Genomic DNA, 13,152 nt, shown 5'->3' on the forward strand with positions numbered 1-13,152 from the left:
AAAGTATCTTAGTCTTCGCAGGCAGAAGTAATACAGAAATAAAAGTTTAAAATATTTTTTTTCTTTTTGATATGTTGTAAAAAGACAGAAACTAAATCTTTCAATGCCCTTCAGTCTGTGATGCCCGTATAGACACACTGCATTTCTTTAGTGTTCACAAGATCTCTATCACTGTCCAATGGATTCGCTTGGTAGTATTAAATTCCGACATGCTTGGTGCATTAATTGATAATAGTTATGATTGGACGGTGTAAACACACACTAGTTTTATCATCTATAAGTAGTTGGATGTTGGCTGTAGCTGCATGGCCTGCCTGATTCATGCTTGAAAAATTTTACACTTTGATTTGAACTATTCTTTTTACTTTATTGTTAAACGACAAGAGAATAAATGTAGTTGCAGACAAAAACTTGCATGATTGTGTGAGTTGTATGATTCTGGTGAGAGGTCATAAATATTGGATTCTAAGAGAACCTCTTGACAGGAATTGATACACCACAAAATGTCATATCACTAAAGTAGTTAATTATATTACTTCCAAATATTTAGATTATAATGGGACTCTGTAGTATATGCTGAATGGTGAAGTGCCTGATAAGCTGACTTTTTAAGATTTCAGATGATCAAGACTCAAACTAATTATTATGACAGGGAAGACGTAAGGCATAACTCAGGATTTTCTTTGCCACGAGGAAGAATCAATAAGGGAAAATAATTTTGAGCATCATCATTTCTCTCGCTGATTGGTTTGGATGCACTTATGGTCGAGACACAACAAGCAAAACTTAACAATACAAAACTGAAGAAACTTGACACATAATGCAATGTTATTTTGTCATGAATGAATACACCAATGCAGTTCATAGAGTTTTTCTTAGATATAACATTTGTACATACTGCATGAGAGAAATACATACTTTGAACACCAATTACTCTATAGTAGAACATTTTTTGGAGTACATAGCATCTTGAGTGGAGTAACAAAAGGAGCTGGACTCAACTAAGTGAATTGACACAGTTGCTTTAAAGAAACAGATTTGAACTGTGACTATAAATTCATATGGCAAATAACAACAATCTCCTACCATGTGATAATTAAAATCAAACAGGACTCAAACCTTGTTCTGAGTCTGTGTCATGGTTTGACACAGTTTTAACTAGTTAGTAAATTTCAAAATCAGACTCTGTTGTAGAGCGAAAAATCATTCTGAAATGCTTGGTTTCTTTGTAAGTGGTATCATTAACAGTCACAAGACTAGGATACAAGTATGTATCTGCTGTACATTGAACAGTGCATAATAACCACAAATGGCAAGACAGTTTTGTGTGAAAGCCAAGTTATGAATGAGGTGTTCAAAATGTAATGTCACATTTCGAGTGCATGACAAAAAGAACTGTTTCTTGTGATGCTATAACAAAGGTTCTCAGTTTTGTAACTGTCACAAAAAATAAAAAAAAAAATGTACTACTCATTTGCTACGATTTCCTAATACCTGCGTATTCCCAGGAAGTTTCTGTGGGCACATTTCAATGTCTCAGTAGTAGTAGTTATTTATTGTGCGAGATGGGTCTGCAGGCCATTACTTACCTTCAGGAGGTGAAATGTATAGTATCGCTGATAGGTAGATATAAAAGTAAAAGGACCCTTACAACTTGATGTTTTCTGTTTGGTTGTAACTGCGTCACTAAGTGGATTACACCTATCAGTATACACTAACTCACTGACTGGTTTGCATCCATGTGTCTACATTTCAATATCTGGCTTGCTGCCCAGGGGAAAATAAGTATTAATGTCCTGCTCTTGCCACAGATACTTGGAGGTACCAACGAACCTAAAAACATATAACTCGTAATAGCTATAATTATTAATCTGCAAATGACATAAGTACTCATGTAGTGTTGTTCAGTACACTGTCCTCATTCACCAGTAGAAATATCTGCACTGACACTTGTACCTGTTAACACATTCTGTATAACGAACTTACTTGTTTTATGGCACTGTGACAACCAAAAATTCATTCTTCCTTTTCTATAGTTATACGATTTGGTTTGGTTGGCATTAAAAGAGAATTATTGTTAACATCATACTGAATCCTTAAACTCATCATGCCAATAATAAGTATTGTTATACATCAAAGAAATTAATGGATGTACAACAGAAAATATACAAAAAATATACAGGCAGACACAAAGAAGGGAAGCATGAGATACACCTGAAAAATTATAATCAAGCAACCTTGTATTAAAAATTAAATTTCATGTTCATCTGAAAATGTACCCCTAAACTAGTTCCTTTCACATTTTCATCAATATACACCTAAATGTAGAATAAAGAAGGAATAACCTACATTATGGCAAAGACATGTGAAAATGAGTAGGCTTTGTAAAATGGTTTGAAAGTGAACTACTGGAAAATTTGGAAGATGCAGGCCTTTGAGGTGGTCAGTCAGGGAAGAGGAGGTAAAGTGAACCTTCGGTGGCAGAATAAGTATAGGAAAACAGGCATATGGAGCACATAAGATTAGGGTTCTACACTCCATTGATGACAAGGTCATTCAAGACAAAGCATAAGCTTGTTCTGGGCAAAATAAAGAAAGAATTAGGCCTGTCTTGTTGAAAGGAACCATCCCATTATTCACATTACTAATTTAGGGAAATCTCAGAAAACCTCAATGCTGGTGGCAAGACCCTGCTTCTCCTGAGTTTGAGATCAGTGTTATCTAATGAGAGATACTGTTCAATAAAATGGAGAGTGGCACCTACTATGTCACCTGTATGCTGCACCAGCTACTAATTCTGGTATTACTCTGAACACAAGATATTAATCAAAGGATTTAGCATTTTATTTATACTTAAAAGTGGCTGCAAATCATGGTTACAAAACATGAATTTTCTTAAGAACACAACTGACACTGACACTCTCATAAGCTTTGCATCAATAGAGGTTTTTTAACCTTATGATCCAAAAACAGAACAAAAGAAAGGTAGAGCCCACATATAAAGGTAGATGAAACAAAACAAAAGTAATCCTTTTCTCTAATTTTGACTAAACATAAATAATTTTTTTAACTTTAGACTTGTTAGATTGTGTTAATAACTTCCTGTGTTAGTAACTTCCTCTTGAAATAATAGATGACTGGTGATTAAATTTTAAACAATTTTAACACATCTTACTACCCATCAATTTCAATATGACTAGTAAACTGCAAATACATCATCAACATCACTATTTACTGGCACTTCACTGAAAATTTATAAATCTTAAAGCTGGCATTTGTAAATATCTAGGACATATTTCTCAACTTACTACAGCATTTGCTTATCCCTATGCACAATGATCTTTTGCTCTGGAAACTATCAGTACTAGCAGTTTTCAGTTTTTGGTTGGTGGGGATATGCCTCTGTATTTTTCTTATACTACTCCTGCAACATCATCATTCATTACAGTTAAAAACTTAGAAGACTATATGCAGCTAATACATTGAGACTGAGTTTTTACTCCCACATGCTGACTATTGTAAACAAACCAGCACATTTGAAGTAGAATGGAACTCCTGTGCTTCCATTTATGTAAGGATAACAGTGATGAATAAATACATAATTTCAGACAGAGCAGCACAAATTAAGGCTGTTGTCAATTGATAAACATGTTTGTGTTCTTTGATATTTCTGGCATTTAGTGATTTGCCTGTTACAACACAAGTGTGCTTTTTGACTCTTTGGATGTATCCCTGGCCTTTAAATTTATTCATATACCCCATTTTATTTCACTCATTTTTCTGTTATCCATATTGTTTACACGTCAACTTTCTGTACCTATAGTTATTTATGGTAATGAAATTTCTCACAGTTCCTCTTGATAACATAGTTTCCGCATAGTTATACATTTAGTACGACAAAAATGCTGCCATTCAGCAGTCATGCTGATATTAAATCACATGCAGCTGGGATCAGAGATGATTTATTGGTATCAATAAATGCTGGAATAGGAACTCAATCAACTGTTTCCTTGACTACAGCATTTAAGTAACTATTTCTGTTTATTAAAAAGAAGATAAGAAATCTATAACAGCTTAAGGCTACTAAAAATGTCATGCCACTATGAAATGTTTTCTCTAATAAAAATAAAAGGAAAATTCTGAAATTGTAAATTTATTTTTATAAATTCTGTATTGTTTATTAAATACAGAAGGGAACTGTAAACATACATTTGGGAGGGGAATGATAGGGACAACTGTATATTTGCTGCCCGACCAAATATCTGTTTCATTACATGCATACGTAAAATAGTAAAAGAATTATCACATGTTTAATTAAAGAGAGACCAGGCTTTCTGAAACATCAGGCTATATTGCTTTTGCACTCTTGAAGCAAACATTTATTCTCTGTGAAAATAACTTTTAAAGTAAGGAAACACTGAAAAACTAAGTATCATCCAATTTAGAATGCACGTAGTTGGGAAATGGATTTAAGTGCTATTTTCAGGCTTTTACTGTGAGGAACTGCTGCAGAATAAGTTGAAGAAAACAGCAGTTGTGTTTCAAGACAAATGTAAAAAAGCTCTTGTGGATACAAAATTTTGTCAGGTTTAGGTCAGCTTTACATTCCAATTGCACAGGTTTTGTGTAAATTTCACTGATTAATGGAGTTAAAGAGTAGAAAAGTAAGTGTTTAATTTCAGGATGTATATATTCTGAGACAAATGTCTGAGGAGAAAATAATGAGAAGTAGGAAATTATAAATTACATAAAAAGGGAAAAAAGGCACACAGCTGATAATCTGGAGACTTGAGTCTTAAGCATCAATGAATTGGGGTCCATTAGAAACAAGACCACAGAAATTACATTTAAACACTGGCAGCTCAGAACAAAGTTGCACAATTTCAGCAAAATCTACTGACTGACTATAAGGCCACTGTTTTGATTCAGTAGGTGAAAACAAACAACTGACATTGTTCCCATCAGTTGTGAAGTGCAAACTATAAATTCTGTTATTGTATGCAAAATGATCTACAGGTACTTAAATTAATCAGGAGCTGTGTGTGGTTTATAGGTCTACAATAATAAGTAAAGGAAAGGTTAGACCATGGTGTTAAGACTTTAAAAGTAGCCATACAAATGTGCAAGAGTGAAGTGGCAGGTTTACTGTTCAGAATAATGAAATTGTGCACTAACTGGATCAAAAAACTGATCTGATTCAATGATTAGAGCACCTGATTGATGAATTCTCCCACACTGGATGCACCACTATTTACATGACTTTCACAAAAATGCACAGAGATGGTAAGTTTTGTGCAACATGGGTTCTGAAAATGGTTACCAATCAACACAAAGAGCAACGACTGTTAAACAGAGCATTTTGAACTGCAGACGACAAGATAGAGACGATTTGTTTTCCCACATTGTTACAGGCAATGAGAGGCAGATACCTTACGCCAATGCAGAATCAATACAACAGTCAATGTTGGAACATCATTCAGCTTCACCAATTTTTAAAAAAATTAGAAAACCAAGTAAAACCTTGCACAAGTTGAAATATGATGGCCTCTGTTCTGTGATGAAAAGGGCAAGCTTTTCGTTAATTTTATGAAACATGGATCAGCTGACATGTACCACAAATTGAGATGTGCCATCCAAAATCAAAGAAGTGAGAAATTGTTATCTGAATAATTCTTACCCACATTAAAGTGTGTCCACACAATCACATTAAAGTGTATCCACACAATACTGTGTGAACATTCACAAGAATAAGAATTTCTGATTGCTTGACAACATACCCTAAACTCCCAACCTCACATGTAGAGACTATTACCTCTTCTTTCACCTGAAAAAATGACTTTGTGGACAACAGTTTGAAGATGTGAGTGAATTACGTAAATGGTAGTTATTTAGAAATGTTTATGAATGTAGGAAACTAAAACTGACAATTAAGATTTTTTTTATAGCAACTGACCTCGGGGCAGATCAGTTTGGATTCTGTAGAAATATTGGAACATGTGAGGCAATACTGACCCGTAGACTTATCTTAGAAGCTAGATTAAGGAAAGGCAAACCTACGTTTCTAGCATTTGTACACTTAGAGAAAGCTATTGACAACGTTGACTGGCATAGTCTCTTTCAAATTCTGAAGGTGGCAGGGGTAAAATACAGGGAGCGAACGGCTATTTACAATTTATACAGAAACCAGATGGCAGTTACAAGAGTCGAGGGGCATGAAAGGGAAGCAGCGGTTGGGAAGGGAGTGAGACAGGGTTGTAGCCTCTCCCCGATGTTATTCAATCTGTATATTGAGCAAGCAGTGAAGGAAACAAAATAAAAATTTGGAGTAGGTATTAAAATCCATGGAGAAGAAATAAAAACTTTGAGGTTCACTGATGACATTGTAATTCTGTCAGAGACAGCAAAGGACTTGGAAGAGCAGTTGAACGGAATGGATAGTGTCTTGAAAGGAGGATATAAGATGAACATCAACAAAAGCAAAATGAGGATAATGGAATGTAGTCAAATTAAGTCGGGTGATACTGAGGGAATTAGATTAGGAAATGAGACACTTAAAATAGTAAAGGAGTTTTGCTATTTGGGGAGCAAAATAACTGATGATGGTCGAAGTAGAGAGGATATAAAATGTAGGCTGGCAATGGCAAGGAATGCGTTTCTGAAGAAGAAAAATTTGTTAACGTCGAGTATAGATTTAAGTATCAGGAAGTCGTTTCTGAAAGTATTTGTGTGAAGTGTAGCCATGTATGGAAGTGAAACGAGGACAGTAAATAATTTAGACAAGAAGATAATAGAAGCTTTCGAAATGTGGTGCTACAGAAGAATGCTGAAGATTAGATGGGTAGATCACATAACTCATGAGGAGGTATTGAGCAGAATTGGAGAGAAGAGAAATTTGTGGCACAGCTTGACTAGAAGAAGGGATCACTTGGTAGGATATATTCTGAGGCATCAAGGGATCACCAATTTAGTATTGGAGGGCAGCGTGGAAGGTAAAAATCGTAGAAGGAGACCAAGAGATGAATACACTAAGCAGATTCAGAAGGATGTAGGTTGCAGTATTTACTGGGAGATGAAGAAGCTTGCACAGGATAGAGTAGCATGGAGAGCTGCATCAAACCAGTCTTAGGACTGAAGACCACAACAACAACAACACAACATTTTATTATAACCTAATGGCCATTACTTTTCTAACGTACCTTTTCCAACTTTATCCCTATTTCCTCCCTGAAGCTAAGGCAGTTTTTTGTAGTTTGTATGTGCATAACCAGTCCTCAAATTTTGCTGCCTGAAGTACAGAAATGACCAGCCATTCTTTCTCCTTTTAATTTTGTAGATTTATAAAATAGAGGTTGTCTTCAGTGTCAATGGTAAACTTCAGGACTGTCACCATACACCATGTGACACATCTATACATTGGAAGTGTTAGAATCATTAAAACATTTATGCAAGTATTACATACTAACTTTAAAAAAAGAAGACTACCAAAGTTGTGAAACGGTGTCTTTCTCTGAATGTAATGAATAACACACAGTTCACTATCTACATGACCTGTATTAAGGTTTGCACAAACATACAGAATTGTAGTATTTCAGTTAACAAAATAGATTAGAAGAAGAAGAAGAAGAAGAAGGTGCCAAGGGGTTGTACTTCACAAATCACAACTAACACGTGAAAATCAAATTATATTTTAAGAGAATAATAGTATGAATCTGCAGCATCTTTTATTATTGTAGATATAAGGCAACAGCATATGGTTCCAGAGGAGTTACATACTACAGCTGATGATGTGCAGCCAAGCCTCTATGAAAGGGAAAAGAATAGCAAGACAAGCCTCAATGAAAGGGATAAGAGGGGTTGGGTTAATCTGGGGGAGACCAAACTGCGAGGTCATTGGTCTCATCGGATTAGGGAAAGAAGTCGGCCCTTTCAAAGGAACCATCGCGGCATTTGAAGTGATTTAGGGAAATCACAGAAAACCTAAATCAGGATAGCTGGATGCGGGATTAAACCATCGTCCTCCAGGATGCAAGTCCAGTGTGCTAACCATTGCGCCACCTCGCTCGGTAAAGGGAAAAGAATAATAAAATAAATTATTTTATAATAATTACAGATTACTGAAAAGAAAGAGACCCACATCACAGAGGCATCAGAACTATGCAGTGTTATTGCATATACAGTCTTTAAAACAGGCAACATTAGGTAAATGAACTAGAGAACAAACACCATTTTACAAGCAACACCAGGAAATGGAGGAAAGAGAAAGTAAGGAATAATATCTGGAAATAAACATCTAATAGCACATAAAAACTCAACCTTAACATTACTAACAAACAGCACAGCATTTCGTTGCAATTAATCAATAAAACTGACTATGGCATTCCAAATTAAGACAAGAAACAACTCCTCTGCATAATCTCTAGTGTTTGAAATTGCTATTCATTATTATGGTGGTGTACAGGAATATACGTAAAAAAATGCTTAAAAGTTGTGGTACAGAACTGTGTCAACGAGATCTGCAAGAAGCTATTAAATGAAATTAAAAAACCAAAAGACCACCCTCTCACTGCAGTCATTTATGACACTGGTTCCTGAATAAAGTAACCCTTTAAGACTCATCTTTTAAGATGCCAATAAAATTTCCATTCTTTTTTATGTCCTCTCATCTCCACAGGTAACATCCATTCATACAACTCAATATTTCCAAAGTTATGTTGAAGTATTTTAGATTCCTATAAACTTTAATGGTAATAATTACAAGTTTTTGAATTATCTGTGGATAGAACCGCTAGACCACCGCGGCCGGCGACAGATGGCAGAATGCTGCTGAAACATGCCATGCCAAATTATTAATGAAAATAACGAGTGATTGAAGTAGGAAGTGTGTGAGGTCTTTAAAAGTATTACTTTAAATCTGCAATAAATACAAATACAAATGTGCTTTCTAAATGCCACAATGATGAATAACAAATACTTCAATGCGGCAAATTTATCTGGTTAAGAAACTAATCAAATAGTTTTCAAACACTATCTTGCAGGATAAAATAAAAGAGGAAAAAAGGGATTGAAGAGGAAAGTGGTGAAATCATCAAATAAGAATGAAATACAATTAACTTTTCATCCTGAAAAGATAAATACAAACCACGTTGAAAAAAATAAAAATTAAAATATTCCATGTCAAAACACAGGGTGTGGAAAATTTCAGACACCACACATTAACCAACAATAAAACAGCTTTTCACCTTTGAAAAAATATTTTGCTGTACTGATTTCTTGTTTTTCTCATATTGCCTCAAAATAGTTGCTTCCCCATGATGATTTAATCTGCACCACTAACTAGGAAAGGATCATTTCTGTTTCTTATCAGTAAAAATGTAAGCTTAGTATTTTTTATTTATAATGTGCTACTGTAATATACAACCCACAAAGGCAGATTTTAGTTGGAAATTCATCAATAATTGTGTTCTAGCATACAAGATTACTGGAGTCTGTAACAGTTAAGCAATAACACTCAAATGCATTACCATCTGCCGCATTCCGGTCTAGAAAGGACAGTTCATATTAGCAAGAGCATGTTAGCATGTTGTCAATTTCTTCATTGATAATGGCAGAAGAGAACAAGCCTGTTAGACCCTGGACATCACTGACCTGTACCTATGGTCAGAAGCAAAAAGAGATGAAAACAGGAGGTTTTATATTAAATTTCAAATTTGAAATTTTGTCAATAAGAGTGGCAGCAATTCCTACTCAATTACTTCTCTAGTCTTCATCATTTCTCTGTATCAACTGCTCTTCATACACAAGAACACAAAGAAACGCGAAGGCAGGTGCAATCTCCTACACACACACACACACACACACACACACACACACACACACACACACAAACCAAATATACATAAGGCAGATATTACACATAACTTGCTGTATCTGAGATTTGCAAAAATAAGTTTTTCAATATTATGTTTATTTTTCAGTTCTCCTGTGTTTCTTAAGCTGATTTTGTCTTCCACATAGAAGTTCTATATATTGTAGGTAAAATTATATGCTAACTTGTTTTACTAGAGGATTTTACTGTTGCAAAATCAACCTTTGGAGCATTAGAATATATACAAGTTTATAATACCTATGACAATTCATGAGTTTATGTTATTTAGTCACACAGTACCTCCATGCATCCTATAGGATATCAATTATTATTAGAATTCACCATAAATGACAGTTGGAATGATGGTTATACTGTGTGAGCTAATAAAAAAAGACTACAAGAGTCCTTATTTGACTTTTTACATAAAAGGCACATACAGACAACTTACAATATGACTAGAAGTTTGTTTATTACTTAGTTTACTTATTTAATACTGGTAAAACACTGATGCCTTATGGAGTAAAATAAACTGTGATTATTTTTATACAAAAAAAGAAACACCACACACAGAATACGTTGAAAACTATTTCTGATTTTTCATTACCCTGCCTCTCTCCCACATCCCATTCTACCCTCACTGCCACTATATATGTTTTACCTATAACTTCATTACCCACTGATTCTGTTACTAACAGCTCTGTACCATAAACTCAATTTTTAACACCAATCATTTTATGTTACTGATGTTTTTAAACGTCTAAAATGTTAAACCATCTCCTTTTTGCTCTACATTTGATTTCCATTGTAAACGTTTAAATATTTTCATTCTAGAAGCCTTTATTTCATTTGAAACTATCTTCTAATAAGAGTGACGAAAGGCACCAAAAAATTGCACTTGCTACCAGAGGTCAAGGTGAATTTGCAGCTAATGGTGCTGCCAATATTCTCTCAACATTCAGTCAGTCTGACACTATGGAAGCTCTTACTTGTTCATCAACTACAGATCTGTGTGTGTGCGTCTGTATATTTATCTTCTTGTTAAAATTATGCAGCCTTAACAAAAATGTTGATTATTTGTTATAATGCACACTATTCACAACAAATATACAACTTAACAAAGTTAAGTATACACCAACAATTTTTATCACATTTCTACACTGCAAAAACATGTACATTCTAAAAAAGACAGAATCTATTTCATGTAACATTACATTTGTATAAAGAGAATAGCCTTTACCTGACAACATACAGATAACAGTAAATTACTAAAAATATTTCACTGAATATCACAGATAAATTACATAGAAAATTGTGGCAGTCAAGCACAGTGTACAGAACAAATATGACTGAACAGACTAAAAATAATTATTCTGTAACACTTACTACAATAAAATCACAGAATATGCCACCAATAGTGGAATAAATGACCTAGCTGCACTGTTATACATACTGATAGTTTTCTTTGGCTGAAAGTAGAGGCATCTGCTCAACAGAGTCTTTAATATCATACCGTGTCAGCCAATCAGTACTGTCTGGCTTAAATAAGCCAAAACAACGGAATTCAGCAAAGTCAATGAGGTTTTGACAAAGTCCTCTATGAAACGGACTTCTCGTTTCCTGACCCAATCGTCCTGTTGTGTGAAAATGTTTGTAGCGACCACTATTCATACGCTCATTTGTTGTCATTCCCAAACACATTATCTGCAACAGAAAAGTATTTATCTAAATTTACATAATTTCTAATTTTCCTCGATTATTCTGAAACCAGGGTGACTTCAACAGAGTGACAACTGAAATTCCCGCAGTCTTTAAACTAGATAAGTAAAGGTAATAACTCTAGGTTGTAGTATCTTTTTAACTTTCAAATGGAATACAACTTTTTTCCTACATCCGTCTTTTATGGATTAACAAATCTTATTTGTTCCTTTGGTATGTGATGCATCACATTATTGAAGCAAGACTGCTTAATCATGTTTAGCAGTTTTCAATTGGGAACAACCACCATTTTCAAAACTGTGTGTGAAGCTATGAAAGCTTAGGCCACCAATTAGCATCATGAGAAGGGAGCAATGAGTGTAGCACCATCTGATGGCAGAGAAGATTATCAAATGAATGTGACTGGTAAATTTAATCTAACTTTGTTTCATAAGTGAGTGACAAATGCCAAAACTGGACAGTATTAAGGGAAGAATATGGTTGTGACTTCCATACTTAAATTTTTTGGTTTGTTTTAATAAATGTTTGACAATACCCATATACTATGAAGCGCATAGTGAAGTATCAGTACATACTGTTTAGACAGAAGAGAATCCTTCAATGAAACAACTAAGCAGTATCAATGAATGAAACGACTTTATAGGAATCTGTTCCAACAATTATCTCAGATTTACTTAAATATCACTTATTTTCTATGGGTACCTGATGCTCCATCTAAAGAGAATAAGATGGGAGAGACAGTGTTCTTATACTCTTCCTGAAATGTAGTGGGACAGAAATATACAGGGTGATTATAATTACAGATAAACTTTCCAACCGCTGAAGAAATAAGACCACTGGTCAGAATGACGCAAATCGCAATGGAATATTATCAGAGAAGGGGGAACACGTATGGCAGAAGAAAAATAAATAGTTACAAAATGTAGCAACAGATGGCGCTGTAAGCATCATAATTTAACAGTGGTCGACTACCAATGACAAATGAATCATACAACAACGTCTAAGGTGTAAGTTTGATGTTAAACAAACTGTACTACTCAGTGTGCATGGGTGTACAGGTGTGATACTGTTAGTTACATAAGCCCATCCACAATGGCAGGATCATATCACATTGGATGGGAAAAATCAGTTTTTAATTGTCCTGAAACCAAAAACCACATAAAAAGCATCAATTATATCAGTTTTTAATTGTCCGGAGGCCAAAAACTGCATAAAAAGCATCAATCACATCAGTTTTTAATCGTCCTCTGGCCAAAAACCGCATAAAAAAGCATAATCAAAATCAAATCGAATTATTAATGTCCATGTGACTGGTGCAAAACATGGCCAATACGCTGTCCACTGTTTTCTGCAACAAGTTGAAATCGAGAAACAGCACGTTCCACAACTGATCAAAGTGTTTCCAGGGTCACATTCATAATGTGTTAAGCAATGCGTGTCTTCAATGCAGCTAAGTTTGCAATCAGATCACTGAACACATCTTTCAGATAGCCCCTCAGCCAGAAGTCACACAAATTAAGATCAGGTGACTGGGATGGCCAGGTTGATAATTCTAACATTTCCGAAACGGC

General features: G+C 34.8%; 2 protein-coding genes across 2 annotated transcripts in view; one reads left to right on the forward strand and one right to left on the reverse strand.

Moving 5' to 3' along the window:
* The window catches only part of LOC126473377 (MOB kinase activator-like 2), a 528,601-nt gene that overhangs the window by 487,732 nt on the left and 27,717 nt on the right, over nucleotides 1-13,152 (forward strand). The window lies entirely within an intron of this gene.
* Nucleotides 9,397-13,152, reverse strand: part of LOC126473376 (palmitoyltransferase Hip14) — a 155,874-nt gene continuing 152,118 nt past the window's right edge. Inside the window, exon 12 of the mRNA XM_050100383.1 lies at nucleotides 9,397-11,566. Within this exon, the coding sequence (XP_049956340.1) occupies nucleotides 11,306-11,566 (261 nt within the window). The 3' untranslated portion in view covers nucleotides 9,397-11,305. The remainder of the gene's footprint in view (nucleotides 11,567-13,152) is intronic.

This window comes from Schistocerca serialis, chromosome 4, assembly GCF_023864345.2.
Source record: "Schistocerca serialis cubense isolate TAMUIC-IGC-003099 chromosome 4, iqSchSeri2.2, whole genome shotgun sequence".
Classification (NCBI taxonomy): Eukaryota; Metazoa; Arthropoda; class Insecta; order Orthoptera; family Acrididae; genus Schistocerca; species Schistocerca serialis.